General features: G+C 50.8%; 1 protein-coding gene across 4 annotated transcripts in view; it reads right to left on the bottom strand.

Moving 5' to 3' along the window:
* Positions 1 to 359: 359 nt before the first annotated feature.
* LOC309520447 (mothers against decapentaplegic homolog 4-like) overlaps positions 360 to 18,240 on the bottom strand; it is a 36,375-nt gene continuing 18,494 nt past the window's right edge. For 3 of the 4 annotated variants that reach the window (XM_082202242.1, XM_082202241.1, XM_082202243.1), the window contains exons 3-12: positions 12,437 to 12,611; positions 10,381 to 10,476; positions 9,567 to 9,776; positions 8,669 to 8,809; positions 8,413 to 8,568; positions 7,479 to 7,532; positions 7,204 to 7,387; positions 4,938 to 5,106; positions 4,347 to 4,485; positions 360 to 3,772 (exon numbers count right to left, since the gene is read on the bottom strand). In XM_082202242.1, the coding sequence (XP_082058368.1) occupies positions 3,561 to 3,772; positions 4,347 to 4,485; positions 4,938 to 5,106; positions 7,204 to 7,387; positions 7,479 to 7,532; positions 8,413 to 8,568; positions 8,669 to 8,809; positions 9,567 to 9,776; positions 10,381 to 10,476; positions 12,437 to 12,611 (1,536 nt within the window). In that variant the 3' untranslated portion in view covers positions 360 to 3,560. The remainder of the gene's footprint in view (positions 3,773 to 4,346; positions 4,486 to 4,937; positions 5,107 to 7,203; positions 7,388 to 7,478; positions 7,533 to 8,412; positions 8,569 to 8,668; positions 8,810 to 9,566; positions 9,777 to 10,380; positions 10,477 to 12,436; positions 12,612 to 18,240) is intronic. The other variant, XM_082202244.1, reaches the window with a different exon arrangement.

The raw sequence follows: 18,240 nt of genomic DNA on the forward strand, positions 1-18,240 counted from the left end.
CCTGGCCTGAAAAAAAGGCTCTTCGCTCCTTTCGTGAGAGAACTTGCTTACACTACTAGGCAAGGCAGCCGATGGGCACACACACACCCTCACTTACCCCGGAGGCTCCCCGCTATCTTGAAGGGCCGATCTTGTGTTGGGCAGTGGCAGAAATCCAAAGGGAAAGCCCAGTGGCGTAGCGTGGGGGGTGCAGGGGGGGCCGGCCACACCGGGTGCAACATCTGGAGGTTAGGGTTAGGGGGCGCAAATCCACGGGTTAGGGGGTGCAAATTACTTGCCCCGGGTGCTGACAACCCACGCTACGCCACTGGGAAAGCCCAGCTGCCTTTCCAAGCATGAGAAGCAAAACACAAGCCACGTGAAAAGCAAAATCTCCTTTAAATAATGGTTACTAAAAACGACAGAACTGTCAGAGGCAAAACAAGAGGAATCAAACAAGTGCATTACAGAGGAATGTCAGTGCGAAATAACAGGCCCGAAACCACAGGATTGGGCCCGGGACTGGAGACCCTAAGCCAGCCTTTGCTGACCTGATGCCCTCTCCAAAAGCACTGGCTGGGCCTGTCAACAAAATGTCTTGAGAGGGCTCCCACCGCTTTGGCAAAAGCTGTCTTAATCTGTTCCTGGCTGAGTGCTGTGCCCTGTGCAAGACACAAGGACCGTATAAGGCTGTCCTCTTATCAGGAATATATAAAAACCATTCTGGGGGCTCCACTCCTGTACCTTTAAAGCCCCCTCGTCTACAGAAACGTCGGTGAAATGTCCTCACAGCACAGAAATTAAGAAAAAAATCATCTGCAGTGTTATATGTGGTTTGTTTGTTTCAGATCAGGCCATGGTTAAAAGACGCAGCTACAAAGGCCCGCCAGGAAGTTGGCAACGTTGTTGAGTCAAGAGATGGGGTGATCACATCCGATCTTCCCAGTGGATCTCCCTTGGCAAATCCGGTTCGGCGTGGCACCATTCCCCTCTGTCCTCACAACAAAATGGCTGATGGGGGTGTTTGGTGCAGTCTTTTGCAGGGGTGTTGGCAAAGTATCAGACTTCCCTCTGAGGAGGGAGCAACATATGTTGTTCCTTGTGCTGGGGGTAGCCAACATGGCGCCCTGCAATGTTGTTGGACTACATATCCCATCAGTCTTCCCCAGCATGGGATTATAATCTTGCCACATCTGGAGGGGGCTATGCTAGCTGCTCCTGGATTTATCCAGCTACTAAGTGGCTCTGCTCTACTGTAAGCTGTCCCAGATAGACAGGGGGATGTCACAACATGAGTGACATCTGCTGGAAAGACCTAGGCAGCCGTCACACAGGTCTATGGAGCAGAGGAGCAGAATGAAGACAGCTACTTTCCCTCCATTTTCAGGGCTCATGTGCCTTTTTTGGTCAGAGTAGCAGGCAGAAGTGCAACAGGTACAGCTTTTACACACAACCTGCCTAAGGAGCAAAGCTGCGGCTGTTGAATTTTGGCAAACTAGACATCTGTTAAAAAAAAAAAGGAAAGCAATCACACTACATCAACCCCTCCTGGCTTTCCTGACGGCCAGAAATCTATACGAGGCTTTGCCCCCATAACCTCATCTCCCTGCTAAGAAAAAGGGGCTGCACCAGTTGAACTGGTGCCTGTCGCCACCAGAGATTGGTGGTTGGCTGGCAGGTCTGTCATGAGCATAGAAGCCATTCCATAAGTCAGTCTGTACAGTTCAGTTGGTTAGAGTGTGGTGCTGATAATGCCAAGGTTGCAGGTTCGATCCCCGTATGGGAGAGTTGCATAGTCCTGCTTTGCAGGGGGGTTGGACTAGATGATCCTCAGGGTCCCTTCCAACTGTGATTCTGCTCCCAACCTAGTCAAGAGCCTGCAATCTTCATATGAGGTCATGCAGCTTAAAACACCATTTCCCCACCACCCTGCTGCTTACCCTCACAGTCACAAAGGGCTAGAAACTTGGCCACAAAAGATGAATTTCTCCAGAAATGCTACGCCTTGATACCACGTTCAACCTATTTTCCTGAGCTCCTGCAGAATTGGCCCCACGCACATAGCTCCAGTTAAGTCTGCAGTGGCACAGGAAGGAACCAACCAGCTAGCCAACGGATATGTCGTGGGGCAGAATTTGGGGGCCAAGGCTGACTGCTGCCTCCCACAGAGATAAGAGGTCCAGTTTGGGTGGCAAACCCCAGAGATTTGAAATGGGTTGTTTGATCAGTTAGGCTTTTGGTCCCCGCCCCCCGGCACAATTATTTGGTGTTTTGAACTGCAGCCCAGTAGATTCAAGAAATCTAGATTAATAGATCCTGTGACATTCACTAGACGGAATCTGCATGGGGTAGGGGAACACTGCTTCTGAGTCAAGAAGCAAACATTTTGGCTTGGTTTCCAGATGATGCATGACCACATCTTGGCCGACAATGTTTTAGAGGTTTCGTTACAACGTGATTGCATTCACCACCTAAAGATGTGAGGGGATACAAGTCCCACGGAAGAGTAAGACCACTTGAAATCAACAGGAATGACAAAGCCCACAGATTTCAACGGGTCTACTTTGAGTCCGGAGTTCGTTGATTGCAACCCTTTATCACAGGTGGAGGAAAATCTTTGACCTTCCAGGCCTTGTTGAACTACAACTCCCATCATCCCTGGCCACTGGGCCATGCTTGCTGGGGCAGATAGGAGTTGCCATTCAGCCTCATCTAGAGGGTCAGAGGTTCCCCACACCCAAATTTGTAAGTGCTTCATTTTTGCCCTTTCCGAGTTGTCAGGGGCATCGTTCGACTTGATTACTTTAACTGATTAAAGTCATATATTGCAGCCTCTGTTTGGGGATTTAAAGCATAAAAATCAGAGCTGGCCAAATATGTCCTTGCACGACAGGGCAAAGGACAATATGGCTCCCTCCATTTTGCGTGCTGGGAAGCATCACCGGTGGTTGGGTTTCTCTTCAATGGTGGCAATAGCACACAATCCTCTCCTAGGGCAGCAACAACTTGGGGGGGGGGCTAGCTAAGGGGCTGCGAAGGAGCCCAGGCTGCAAGTCCAGCTCTGCACTCACACATCCTCGCTGTCATTCCCTGCCTCCCAGGATTTGCCACCTGAGTGGCTCCTGCCTCCCTCTATCTAGCGGTAGGACCGGCTCCTAGAAGAACGTCTCTAAGAGCCAGATTTTCAGATGTGTGGGGGTGGAGATTCTCCGCCGATTCTCAGCTGCTCAGCTGAGCCCCAACCAGATCGTTGGTGCTCAGGAGAGAAAAGCTGGCGAGAAAAGGACCAGTCCTTTGAGATGGCCAGAAAGGTGACCCCCTTTGAAGCCATTCATTCCGCCATTGGTCTGGGAACAGAGAAAGTCGCGGCACCCCTTCGAAAGGCGGCAGGGCGTGTTCAAGGGAAAATTCCGCCGTCTCGGTCCTTTCGGAGACTCCAGGGAACTTGCCCCCACTGCTATCATGAGCGTGGGGGCCAGAGTCTCCTTCTTAGCGCCGGCGGCAATCCCCGCCCCTCTGCAAACCCCAGAGGCTGTGGGATCGGCGAGAACCTCTCCGTCTTCCTTGCCTCGCAATTTAATCTAGTTGATGGAGCCCGGGTCAGCCAAGGGCATGGTGTGGAGGACCTCATCTAGGAGTTGCAAGGCTCGGTGCAAGTGGACTTCGATCCAGCAGGGAGTGTGCTTGATGCTCTGGCGGGGGTAGTCCGGCCCCCAGCCCTTGACGAAGCTCAGGCGGAGGATGCACAGGCGGCGGAGGTCGTCGACGCCAATGCCGGCCGCAGCTGAGAGGCCTGGAGGGAAAGAAAGGGAAGAGTGCAAGGCTTTGCTGCGGCTGCGGCTGTGGCTGCAGCTGCTGCACACCAGGGGCTGAGTGATACCTGTTTTTCAACATCGTGATAGATCACCAGCTAAACATTGCGCTATACAGTGGTACCTCGGGTTGCGAACGGGATCCGTTCCGGAGCCCCATTCGCATCCTGAACAGGACGTAAGACGCAACTGCACGTCAGCGCGGGTCGCGTTTCGCTGCTTCCGCGCATGCGTGTTACGTCATTTTGACCGTCTGCGCATGCGCAAGTGGCAAAACCCGGAAGTAACGCGTTCCGTTACTTCCAGGTCACCGCGGAGCGCAACCCGAAAATACTTATCCTGAAGCGTATGTATCCCGAGGTATGACTGTACCGATATATTGCTGTGTCTAAAATAAGGACGGAGAGCTCCATAGAGGCATTGGCTGGCTTCACAGTTTCCCCCCGCTTCTTAGGGTTGCCATACGCCCGGGATTTCCCAGACATACCCGGAATATTGCAGTCGGAAGTAGCGTCTGGGTGCACCTCAGTGGGGGTGAATCCACTTGGTACTTACCCACAGCTGGCGCGATGCCCCCCACGGAGCCAGGCCCAGGGATGCTCCCCGACACAGCGGCCGCCTGAGCCGCTGCTGCCGCCTGCGCTGTCGCTGCTTGTTGGTGCATCTGGCGGTGGCACTGGCGAAGGTCAAAGACCTGCATGGAAAGGCAGGAGCGAGGACTCTGTGTTAGAAACTTCAGCACCTGCTGTGAGCAATGCTCAGGAAAGATGGCAGCTGTCAACCCGTACCACCAGGAAGGTGGCAAGGTGACAATATTAATGATAAGATGATAATAATAATAATAATTAGACAGGCAGAGGTACTTGTGGAGTGCACAGACACCAGCAAACCTATTCAGACACAGGATTCAGTTACATTGCTTTTAAATTTTCAAACCAACAGCCCTTGCAGCTTTATACTGCCTACACTGTCTGGCAGCAGCTCTCCAGGGTACCAGGCAAGGGACGATTCCAAGCCCTACATGGAGACGCTGGGGAATTGAACCTTTGGTACACAAAGCAGATGTTCAGAGCTATGGTCCTTCCCTGTTAGATTTGCCCTAGGCAACCCTCTTGCTCCCAGGCCCTCAACAGCACCGGCCCTGACCTTGATGTAGGCGCCAGGATAGATCTTGTGCACAGCATCCCCCGGAGCACGCCCAGCCTCCCGGTCCAGGTAGTAGCTCTGCACGAAGACGGCGTGGTCACTCAGACATCGCATCCAGACATCGCCTTCCCCACGGCACTGCAGTTGGACTCCTTTCCCAATGTGCAGCCTGGAAAACAGAATACTCCAGTTCCCCTTCCTGCCTGGTTCCCTGTCCCAAACTGTCAGGGGTAAGTCAGCAACAATAAACAACAAATCACTCAGGGCCAGTGAAGTTAAATCTATATCCAAGGAGACGAACCACAGCTCAGGCCTAGTGGTCTCAGCAACTCTTCCTAGGGGGTCTTGCCCCAGCGACACAGTTGCAAAGACTTTCCCATCTCTCTCTAAGGCTCCTCCTTTCTCGGGTTTATTCCGTGCAGTCTCAAACCATGTCTGCACACAACTATCTTTTCATTTCTGTGTGTGTCACAGCAACCTGCCCCAATTCCTCTCCAGCCTCCGCTTTGATTCTGGACCGCTCTCTGCCACAGAATCCGCTAAAGAGTGCCACAGCAATTCTTCTTTGGTAGGTCTTGCCCCAGGAGGCAGTTGCAGAGACGGAAGGCCCCCTCCTTCCCACAGCTGCCCTAAGCCTCCTCCTTTCTCCAGTTTCCCCCAAGCAATCTGAGACTGTGCCTGTGCAAAGCTAACTTCTTCTCCACCCTTTTCATGCCTCTTCTGGTTCTGGGAACCAGAGGGGAGGAGAGTTTGTTGCAGCAGGAGAGGGAAACCAGCCTGACTTCACCAGCCTGACTCATCTCTGCCTCTTGGCCTTCCTACTCTCCAGTGTCACGGTCTTGTTTACGGGTCGTCAAAGTCCTGGTGGAGGAAGTCGGGACTGGGGGCAAGACGGCAGGGTGGGAGCAGGAACAAGAGTCCAGAAGCCAGGAGTCAGGAAGCCAAGGGTCTGAGGGTCAGGAAGCAAGGAGTCAAGGAGCCCAAGGCAGGAAGTGTGTTGCTGTGGCAAAGAGCCAAAGGGAAATGCTGACCTTATATCCCTTCCCGGCTCTTGCCACCTGGTGCTGTGAGTTACCAATCGGCCTCACCTGTGCAGCCGTGCCTTGCCTCTTCAGAACAAACTTAGGAAAGCCCCAATCCTGCAAAGCCCTGCTAGTCACAGGGCCTGGCTCCTGCACGCACTCCTGACATCCAGTTTCTGCTTCTGTCTCCGATTCTGGACTCCACTCTGCCACAGATTCTCCCTGCTCGCCAAAGCCTGTTGCCTCTGCTGCTTCCGACATCTCCAAATACCAGTCTGCTCCCTCCAACCACTCGTCATCACCCCAGCACCAATCCCTGGGCTGTGAGCCTTCTTTCCCTGGGGGTTCCCTTGGGGGTTCCCCGGCTGGTACCTCCCACCACTCCTCAGCATCCAGCCGGTCAATGACTCCCGCTTCCTGCAACAGCCACGATTCTGTGCTGCTCGGTGTTTAGCTGAAGTTGCCGTTCCACACACCTTAAGGCTTCCTCCCTGAACCCTGCAGATAAACCCCATTCTGTCCCCAGTCACTGCCACTTAGGCACTCAACCCCTCGACATCAGAAATAGCGGGAGAGTTATTTTGCGATGGAAACCCATTGCTCTCTGCGTGCACCTTTCACACTGAGGTCCAGCTCCGAGGGCCTTCTGGCGGTTCCCTCACTGGGAGAAGCCAAGTTACAGGGAACCAGGCAGAGGGCCTTCTCGGTAGTGGCACCCGCCCCATGGAACGCCCTCCCATCAGATGTCAAGGAAATAAACAACTATCTGACTTTTAGAAGACATCTGAAGGCAGCCCTGTTTAGGGAAGCTTCTAATGTTTAACAGACCACTGTATTTTAACACCGTATTTTTCGCTCTATAAGACGCACCAGACCACAAGACGCACCTAGTTTTTGGAGGAGGAAAACAACAAGAAGAAAAATCTGAATCTCAGAAGCCAGAACAGCAAGAGGGATCGCTGCGCAGTGAAAGCAGCAATCCCTCTTGCTGTTCTGGCTTCTGGGATAGCTGCGCAGCTTGCATTCGCTCCATAAGACGCACACACATTTCCCCTTACTTTTTAGGAGGGAAAAGGTGAGTCTTATAGAGCAAAAAATACGGTACTTTGTTGGAAGCTGCCCAGGGTGGCTGGGGAAACCCAGCCAGATGGGCGGGGTATAAATAATAAATTATTATTATTATTATTATTATTATTATTATTATTATTATTATTATTACTACTCTCCCTCCCCACTGCCCTGACCTGGCGCGCTCGCTGGTGTCGGTGCGGTGGACATTCGAGAGCTGTCCCAGGCAGAAGCGGTCTCCGCCCGAAGGGTCCACGTATCCATCCACAGTGACCACGGCGCAGTTGGCAGGCACCTTGAAGATCTCGCCCACTTGCACGTCCATCTCGAAATAGGCGATCGAGCACCAGAACTCAGGGCCTGAGGAGAGCCGGGCATTCATCTTAAAAATCCGGGCCATTGTGGGAACGGGGGAGAGAAAAAGTCAAATGAGGGAGGTTGTGTCCCTTACCAGGGTGACTGGAGACTGGCGGCTGGTAGGGAGGCGAACCGTGATGAGCAGGCCCTGAAATATAAGGCAAGGAGGGGTTTTGTGGTAAATAGGGACAGGAATGCCAAAACCTTTGCTCTTCTGTTTCCTACATTCACTATACAGTGGTACCTCGGGTTAAGTACTTAATTCGTTCCGGAGGTCCGTACTTAACCTGATACTGTTCTTAACCTGAAGCACCACTTTAGCTAATGGAGCCTACTGCTGCTGCCGCGCCGCCAGAGCACAATTTCTGTTCTCATCCTGAAGCAAAGTTCTTAACCTGAAGCAATATTTCTGGGTTAGTGGAGTCTGCAACCTGAAGCGTATGTAACCCGAGGTACCACTGTAACTCATTCCACTTCCCAGAGCGGAAGTTTGAACCCAGGACTCCTGGCCCACAGACGTTCCCTAAACCACCTGTGAGCTTCAAAGCTACTGTTGGACTCCAACTCCCAGCAGCCCCCAGTCAGCATGGCCAATGGCCAGAGATGATGGGAGTTGTAGTTCCAACAGTGTTCTTGGACTCCAGCTGATTCCTGGGAACCTGTAGTTTTGTCAAGGGAGCTGAGAGTTGCTAAAAGGAGACCCCAATTCCACACACACCCCGAGCTACATTTCCCAGAATTGCCAGAGAAGAGGGACTGACTCTTAAACCACTTCGCGAACTGTAGCTCTGTGAGGGGAACAGGGGTCTCCTAACAAGCCCCAGAACTACAGTCCCAGAATTCTTTGGTGGAAGCCAGGACTGTATAACGTAGTATAACTGCAGGTGCAGTTACGTGATTTCGCCACAGGGGGCAGCAAGATGAATAATGCCGGTTTTTTTGAGAAAGTGAACTGCAGTGGAACCGAAACAGTGCTGCAGACACCCAGGGCCCTCCTTTTTTGCTTTGCTTTGCTTGCCAAGACGCACAGTAATGGTTTGAATGGTGAAGAGGAGGCTGAGGGTAACTCCGTCCGTTCTGCTGCTGCTGGGGAGCGGGGAGCGGAGGCGGGGTGGGCTCCTGGCTCCTCCCACCAGAGCTGTAGCTTGGGGTGCCGCCGTTCCCTGTCCAGCTGGTTGTTGAATCTTCCAGAGGCCCAGGGAAGGAAGAGAAGAAACAGGTGAGAGCTTATCATTTGAACGCCTCCGTCCTGCACCCGGCCCGAAAATGGCACCCTATACTTACTCTGGTAAGGCAGTTTGGGGGCACACCCATTTTGCTGGGCGCTCGGGGGGGCCGGAGAAGGGGCTGGGGGGTGCGAGGGGTTGGAGATCTGAAGAAGACCCTCACCATGAAGGAGAGGGAGCAGGGGCCCCCCAGGAGGGCCTAGGAGTGAGCATGAGAGAGAGAGAGAGAGAGAGAGAGAGAGGGAGAGAGGGAGATCAATTTTATCTGCAAGCTACTATTGCAGATTCATTTCATTTCCCCATCACATTGCATTTCTCTTTTACATTTCACCAATATGTCACATTTCCCCATCACAGATCCACCACATTTCCCCAACATATTGCATTTCCCAGTCATATTGCATTTCCCCATCGCAGGCCCATTGCATTGCCCCCATCATATTGCATTTCCCTGTTGCAGATCCACCACATTTTCCCATCATATTGCATTTCCCCGTCACATTGCATGTCCCCATCGCAGGCCCATTGCATTGCCCCCATTATATTGCATTTCCCAGTCATATTGCATTTCCCCATCACAGATCCATTGCATTGCCCCCATCATATTGGATTTCCATGTTGCAGATGCACCACATTTCCCCATCATATTGCATTTCCCAGTCACATTGCATGTCCCCATCGCAGGCCCATTGCACTGCCCCCATTATATTGCATTTCCCCATCACAGATCCATTGCATTGCCCCCATCATATTGCATTTCCCGATTGCAGATCCCACACATTTCCCCAACATATTGCATTTCCCAGTCACATTGCATTTCCCCTTCACAGGTCCATTGCATTTCCCCATTGCAAATCCAACCCACTTGAGAGGAGGCGAGAACCGTTCCTTTCCCTTTCCCTTATGTCTCCCTTCCTCCCTGCTGCTGCCCCCCGCCAAAAAAAGAAAGAACTTACCTGGGGGAGACAAAGGCAATGCTGGGTAGATGCCAGCGGTAGGATGGGGCGGTTCCGGAAGCTGCAGGGGCGATAAGGGCTGGTAGGGCTCTGCCTGAGGAAGACCGGCCTTGATCCCAGGGCCAGGGTGATCTGCTGGCGGAGGAGGCGGGACCTCCATTTGGATACAGTCGGGAATGAACTCCTCTTTCACGAGCCGCGGGGGAGGCGCTGCAGGGGGGCGGAAAGAGGAGGCGGCTCAAGCACAGTGATGACGGGAGAAAACAAGCCGGCTGAAGCAGCAACTGCTGTTCAGAATGACATCTGAAGGCACAGGGAAGCTTTTCATAGAATTATAGCATTGCAGTTAGAAGGGACCCGGGGGTCATCTAGTCCAACCCCCTGCGAAACAGGAATATGCAGGTGTCCCTTGCGGGGATCGAACCTGCCGCCTTGGCATCATCGGCAGAACGCCCTAAGGATGTGATATTCTGTCGTGTTTTTGTATACAGCCGTACCTTGGTTCTCAAACGGAATCCGTTCCGGAAGTCCGTTCGACTTCCGAAAAAGTTCAGAAACCAAGGCACGGCTTCCGGTTGGCTGCAGGAGCTTCCGGCACTCCATCGGAAGCCGCGTCGGACGTCCGGCTTCCCAAAAATGTCCGCAAACCGGAATGCTTGCTTCCGGGTTTGCGGCGTTCGGGAACCAAAACATTTGAGTCACCAGGCGTTTGAGATTCAAGGCACGACTGTATTCTGTTGGAAGCTGCCCAGAGTGTCTGGGGCAATCCAGTCTGATGGATGGCATATAAATTGTTGTTGTTGTTCAGCAATACCTGGAAGGTCAGAGGTCCGCCCCCAGTCCTGTCCTAGGCCATCATCCAGAAAAACAAAGCAGGATTGTATCTCACCTGTATTCTGGATGTTCAGTCCTGCAGAACGAGAGAGAGAAGAAAGTGGGTGTGTTGTATATCCTATGAGCTCCAGCCGATATTCTCTGAGGCCAGAAATGTGCTTGACATCTTTCCGCAGGGCCTGCAAGACAGAGCTGTTCCGCCTGGCCTTTGGTTTGGACTCAGTCTGACCCTTATGTTTCCCTCCCCTTATGGTTTTGATCTATGGGCCACTTTTAAAATGAGGCTGCATTTTAAATTGCATTTTAACCTGCATTTTAAATTGGGTTTTTTCCCCCTATTATGTTTTTGCTGTAATTTTACTGGTGTTTGCCGCCCTGAGTCCAGCCTAGGGGCTTGATTTGACTGACGTTTCAACGAGGAGCCAGCGTGAGACCCTTTCTGGTCCAACCCCCTCCCTTCTCCCCAGCTAACCTCCTAGGCCGAATGACATGGGCTGACATCTTTTCTGCCCCCCACCGCTGACCCGGTGCCTCGCGATGGGTGCCTCTGACCATGTGCAGAGTTGGCCTGGGAGCCCATTCAGGGGCCCCAAAGTAGGGTTGGGATATTCAAAGGATAAGAAAGAGAAACAAACTCTCCCTCGGCGAAACAATAAAAAATTACATTCCAAGTCGAACTGTGGCCGAATTGCCTCTGAGCATGTCCAGACAGCACGCAACAGAGAGACAAATAGCCCGTGTGTACACATACACACACATAGCTAAGGTTAAATACCTTCCAAGGGCACGCAAAGTACATTTTCTCTCAGCGGAGCAATTAATATTTTGTTTTGAAAAGCAGCTACAGTCAAGTTGCCTCAGATTGTGTACACTGCCAATTTTCATCTGAATGAGGTGGTTTGAAAAAGCAACACCAGAATGAATTTAAGGACGTGGTGCCTCCAGGCAATTGAAGATTGTCTCATCCAGAAAACACCTTATGCAGAAAATGTGTAAGTTAAGGTATCGTCGTGGGGCTGGGGATAATGAAAACACGGAGCACACAATGTAGGTTATTATTATTTTAATTCCTGCCCTCCTGTTCTGGCAAATCTTCAGTTGGTGGAGATGCCAGGCTGGGCGTAAGAAATTCGGATCGGTTGGCATCGCAACCTGCTAATATCCACTGTGGCTTTATGGAGTCGAATATTTCCATTTACAGATAGGTAAGAAGGCAGGTATGGGACGCGGGTGGCGCTGTGGGTTAAACCACAGAGCCTAGGACTTGCCGATCAGAAGGTCGGCGGTTCAAATCCCCGCTACAGGGTGAGCTTCTGTTGTTCGGTCCCTGCTCCTGCCAACCTAGCAGTTCGAAAGCACGTCAAAGTTGCAAGTAGATAAATAGGTACCACTCCGGCGGGAAGGAAAACGGCATTTCCATGCACTGCTCTGGTTCGCCAGAAGCGGCTTAGTCATGCTGGCCACATGACCCGGAAACTGTACGCCGGCTCCCTCGGCCAATAAAGCGAGATGAGCGCCGCAACCCCAGAATCAGCCACGACTGGACCTAATGGTCGGGGTCCCTTTACCTTTACCTTTAAGAAGGCAGGTGGAAACGGCCAAGTGCTCTTTGCCTGCCTGCCTGCCTTGGGAGCAGAGGTGATGTTAGGAGGCTCAGAGAAACTTTCCTCTCTGTCTCCAGACGAAGGGCTGCACCCCATTCTGAGCAACTTTCTGGGGGCCACGTGAGGGTGGGGGGGCAGAGGCAAAAGGGGTGCTAAATTTACCTCCGTACAGTGGGCTACACACATTCACACAACCCTCCGCTTTCCTCTATCCAAGAGGCGTGATCTAGCTGTGCAAGGAGAGAGTGCAAAGCGAGGGCCGGCGAGGGAGTGTTCTGAGGGCCGGACGGAGAGACCCAGAGGGCCGCATTGGGTTCCCGAACTTGAGCTCCCACTCTTGACACCCCATTGGCCTATTCCGAAGTAGATCCACTGAGGCAGCTGTGGGGGTACTCGGCTTCTGTAGGCGCCACCCACGAGGGACCCACTCACCGATGCCCGGAGACACCACTCGCTCGTAGTGGTAGGGGTTGACGCAGACGCTGTCGTACTTGAGGTCGAAGGCGAATTGGCAGAACTTGACGTGCTTGAGCTCGTTCTTGTGCAAGTCCGGCCAGCGCCACAGGCGGGAGTAGATCACGTGGGGGAAGCCTTTGCGCCCGGCCACCTGGTTGCGGGGAGCGGGGGGTACATGGAAGGGGAAAAGATGGCAGAGGACACCGTTAGCGCAGGAGCGGAAATGGCGAGGGCAGATGAAGACCCTCCAAGTCTCCCTATTTTCCGGGGACCGTCCGGGATTTACAGAAGCCGTCCTTGGTTTCTGATTTGATCCATGAACATCCCACTTTTCCCTATTTTCATCAGAGAAATGTGGGAGGGTATGGAGTTATGTGACCCCTGAGTAACTATGCAACCTTTAGAAGACATCTGAAGGCAGCCCTGTATAGGGAAGTTTTGTTTTTTTAATGTTTAATGATTTATTATGTTTTTATATACCTGAAAGGAGCGTCTCCACGCCCGGACGCCGAGGTCCAGCGCCGAGGGCCTTCTGGCGGTTCCCTCACTGCAAGAAGCAAAGCTACAGGGAACCAGGCAGAGGGCCTTCTCGGTGGTGGTGCCCACCCTGTGGAACGGCCTCCCACCAGATGTCAAAGAGATAAACAACTACCTGACATTTAGAAGATATCTGAAGGCAGCCCTGTTCAGGGAAGTTTTTAACGTGTGACATTTTAATGTATTTTTCATCTTTGTTGGAAGCTGCCCAGAGTGGCAGGGTACAAATAAATTATTATTATTATTATTATTATTATTATTATTATTATTATTATTATTTTATACATGTTGGAAGCTGTCCAGAGTTGCTTGGGCAACCCAGTCAGATGTATGGGGTATAAATAACGTCATCATTGTTATCATGGAATAGGACATCCCTATTTTCATCGGAGAAATGTTGGAGGGTATGTTAAGAGGAGGCCACCTGGAGCAGATTTAAAGGACATGAGGGCCTCTGCTGTTCGGCAGGGGGTTATTTACATATTTATTATTACATTTTTATGCCACTGAAGAGCTCAACACGACCCCGCTCTACATTTCATTCTCACAGCAACCCTGAGAGGTAGCTTCAGGCTGACAGACAGTGACTGGCCCCAAGTTGCCCAGCAGGTTTCATGACTGAGAGGAGACTTGAACCCAGGTCTCCCAGGCCCTAGACCCGACATTGCTTCACATGGGCTCTCCAGTCACACGCAGGACAGATATGGACCGGGGAACCTCTGACCCCATAGAGAAGAATCAGGGAATTTTTTTTCAGACTGAGGGCCGTGTTCCCATCTGCCGAGGGCCACCTTGCAGTGGTGGGCGGGGCCAGAGGTCCAAAGTGGGCGGGGCAACAGAGGTCCATGAATGTAGATGTTGCCGTTGTAGAATAGGCTGGCTTCAACACACTCACACATCCTGCAGCCAGGCAAGGAGGAAGCATGATTTGGGATCAAGGAGCCGCTCCGGCCAGGGTGGAGTTGCCTGGATCTCAGCACACTCCTCCGCTGAGCTCCCCACTGAAAGCCCCACAGGATTTCTCCTCCTCATCATCATCATTTTATTATTTATACCCCAACCATCTGGCTGGATTTCCCCAGCCACTCTGGGCGGCTCCCAACAGAACACTAAAAACAGAATATAACATCAAACATTACAAACTTCCCTAAACAGGGCTGACTTCCGATGTCTTCTAAAAGTCAGATAGTTGTTTATTTCCTTGACATCTGATGGGAGGGCGTTCCACAGGGCGGGCGCCACCACCGAGAAGACCCTATGCCTGGTTCCCTGTAACATCACTTCTTGCAGGGAGGGAACCGCCAGAAGGCCCTTGGAGCTGGACTTCCATGTCTGGGCTGAACAATGGGGGTGGAGACGCTTCTTCAGGTATACAGTGGTACCTCAGGTTAAGTACTTAATTCGTTCCGGAGGTCCGTTCTTAACCTGAAACTGTTCTTAACCTGAAGCACCACTTTAGCTAATAGGGCCTCCTGCTGTTGCTGCGCCACAGCTGCGTGATTTCTGTTCTCATCCTGAAGCAAAGTTCTTAACCTGAAGCACTATTTCTGGGTTAGCGGAGTCTGTAACCTGAAGCGTATGTAACCCGAGGTACCACTGTACTGGGCTGAGGCTGTTTAGGGCTTTAAAGGTCAGCACCAAGACGTTGAATCATAGCTGTCAACTTTCCCCTTTTCTTGTGAGGAATCCTATTCGGAATAAGGGAATTTCCCTTGACAAAAGGGAAACGTTGACAGCTGTGCTTTGAATTGTGCTCGTAAACGTAATGCTCAGGCAACTCCTGTTGCCAGAGCTGCAAATTCCATGTATCTCACAGCAAAGGGAGAGAAGGAATCAACCCCCATTTTCCTCCAGCTGGATGCAAGAAAATACAAAAGAAACAGGCGTAGTTTTATCCCCTCCACCCTCTGCAAGAACCATCCTTTCTTTCCTGGGGGGCCGGTGCATGCGTGTGTTGTGGACAGGCCCCTCACACTCATTTTTGGCCCTCGCACTCATATTTCCCCACACGGTTTCTGGCTGACACTGAATTCAGACATAACAACAGCCCCCCCCCCCTTTCCCCGCGGCTTCAAGAACCAGACAGTGACTCATCCTCTGGGCAGACAGGGAGGGAGGGGGCACAGCGTGGCTAGCAGAGAAAAAGAAATCGAGATTTGTTTGGGGGTGAGGGTTAAAAGGGAAGGGGTTGCTGACCCCCCCACCCCCAAAAATGAAACCTCAAGAATCCTCTTTATCTGGTGATCTCTTGGGCGGGGGTCAAAAATGGGACATGCACACAAACACACTGCTTCCATCCAAGCCAGCAATAATCCCTCCCAAATTTTAAGGCCTTTTGAGAAGGATTTGCTTTTCGCTCTTTGGGTGGGCTCCGATTTAAGGAGACAAAAAAACGGACGCAGCTGTCGCCTTTCCTTGTCCCGCCTCCCCAATATATAATTATTATTCTTAATTTAATTCATTAACCCTTCACCCTTAAGTCCCTGGCAGGGTTATATTAGATTTTTAAAAAAACCCAAAACTTACAACGGCAAGGAATAACACCAAATAACTATAAAAGCAACAACAAAAAGCAACAAACTCCAGACATATATTTAGATTTGCAATGGTTCTGTGTTAGAAATCTTCACTGCTGTTTTCTAAAGAGAGATTACTTTAACCTCATGGGATGTGTGCGCTCACGAATATAATTGGTTTAATACTTCAAACTGCCTCGAAACCTCTTTGCCAATCGATAGTATATTCAAATTGCCGCTACCCCACCCCAATCACGGTAATTATTATTTTGTCCGATTTAAAAGAGCCAAAATCCTAAGGCAAAAAAGTAGGTCAAGAGGGGATTCAACAATCCCCGGGAGATGTGGGGCAGGGGCTGCTGGACTTACATCCCCTTGCTTATTTGTAGAGCAAGGGGTTGTAACACACACACACACACACAACTCAAGGGTTTCCCACTGCAGCCTTTCTCAACTTGTGGGTCCCCAGACGTTGTTGAACTACAACTCCCATCACCCCTAGCTAGCAAGGCCAGAGCTCAGGGATGATGGGAGTTGTAGTCCATCAACATCTGGGGACCCCCAGGTTGAGAAGCGCTGCATTAGGGCATCCGATTGGCTGCTGTGAGAACAGGGTGCTGGGCTGGATGAGCCCCCATTGGCTGGATCTTCTCCAGGACTCTTCTGATGTTCTTATTGTCCCGCCCCCCCCCACTGGGTGTTTTGCACTACAACTTCCATCAGCCCCTGGCTAGCACAGTCAATGATCAGGGATGGTGGGAACTGTAGTTCAAAACATCTGTCGGTCTTGGCAGTTCTGAGTCACTCATTGTTTAAGGGTGGTCAACGACTTTGTCCAGACTCTCACTTTTGGGAATATGGCAACCCCAGCCATGATAGCTGGGGCTGATGGGAACTGTAGTCCAACATCATCTGGAGGGCTTTGGGCTCCTCAACCCTGCTTTATACCTCTGAAACGTCCATTAATATATGTCAGAACGTGCATTAATATATGTTAATATAAATCCAGACGGTGACAGCAGTCACGAAATTAAAAGACGCCTGCTTCTTGGGAGAAAAGCAATGACAAACCTAGACAGCATCTTAAAAAGCAGAGACATCACCTTGCCAACAAAGGTCTGTATAGTTAAAGCTATGGTTTTCCCAGCAGTGATGTATGGAAGTGAGAGCTGGACCATAAAGAAGGCTGATCGCTGAAGAATTGATGCCTTTGAATTATGGTGCTGGAGGAGACTCTTGAGAGTCCCATGGACTGCAAGAAGATCAAACCTCTCCATTCTGAAGGAAATCAGCCCTGAGTGCTCACTGGAAGGACAGATCCTGAAGCTGAGGCTCCAAGACTTTGGCCACCTCCTGAGAAGAGAAGACTCCCTGGGAAAGACCCTGATGTTGGGAAAGATGGAGGGCACAAGGAGAAGGGGATAGAGGACAAGATGGTTGGACAGTGTTCTTGAAGCTACCAACATGAGTTTCACCAAACTATGGGAGGCAGTGGAAGACAGGAGTGCCCGGCGTGCTCTGGTCCATGGGGTCACGAAGAGTCGGACACGACTAAACAACTAAACAACAACAACAATATAAATCCAACCTCTCAGACCAAGTGGGAAGCAAGAGTCCTTTGACAGTAGGCCACACACTGATTCAAATTTCCATATTGTAAATTAAAGTGTTTGCGATATAGTTGGTACTATTTAATTTACACTATATATTTATGTTATGTGTGTGTATAACATAACACAATTGGTAGTCTTAATGTATTTCATTATTAAACCAATTGAATACACAAACAGATGGGCGTGCTTTCACTGACAATGCAAAAGGATTGCTTTAACAGGGGTTTTTTCTTCAGTGGACCACCCTAATTGGTTGGGATATGAAAGAGCCTGTGGAGCTCCAGCGACATTGCTGGACTCCCAACTCCGCCAGCCCCTGACCATCGGCCATGCTGGTTGGGGATGATGGGAGACTGACCCTACAACGTCTGGAAGGCCCATCAATTGTTTAAAATAGGTGCAAGCTTTTGGGCCACACAGGATCTTTTTTTTTAAAAAAAGATCTCCAATAACGAAGTTGTTTAGGAAGTTCAAAGCTCCGTCTAGATTTTAGAAGCTGAAAAACTTGCTTCAGACATGCTGTTTTCCACAGCGGGTAAGGCTGTAGCTCCGTGGCAGAGAGCACCTGCTTGGCATGCAGAATGAGGCAACTCTCATAGACACACTTTTTTTTGTGCTTTAGAGGAGGGATGAGGACCCTCAGGTTCTGAACTCGCCATCCTCTCCTGGGCTCCACTGTGCACCCTTTGTGCTCCTGCTGCGCTGGGGTGCATAACTGAACCCTCATCAAGAGGGGAACGGGTGCAAGCGAGCAAATTAGCCTACTGCACAAAAGTAACGTTTATATTCATTGCATTCACAGCATAAATTTAAATAGAAATAGTGGGACATGTTTTCTTGTTCTTTCTATTCTGATATCCGCCACCATTTCATTAATCCAATTTTACAAAGTAGGAAAATCCAAATATTGATTATCTTTCGACTGAGATTACTGCAAAAATACCTAGATTTCTTGTGCAGGAGCCATAGCTTATCGGCGCAGGATCTTGTCCGAACTACTGACACCTCAAATTGTTCCTCATCGTTTTAATATAATTACTTCATATTCCCCACTGTTTTTTTATATTTTACATTGTTTCTAATGCCTATTTTTAATATTGTACTTAATGTACCC

The sequence above is a fragment of the Podarcis vaucheri genome, assembly GCF_965113315.1.
Source record: "Podarcis vaucheri genome assembly, chromosome: 16".
Lineage (NCBI taxonomy): Eukaryota > Metazoa > Chordata > Lepidosauria > Squamata > Lacertidae > Podarcis > Podarcis vaucheri.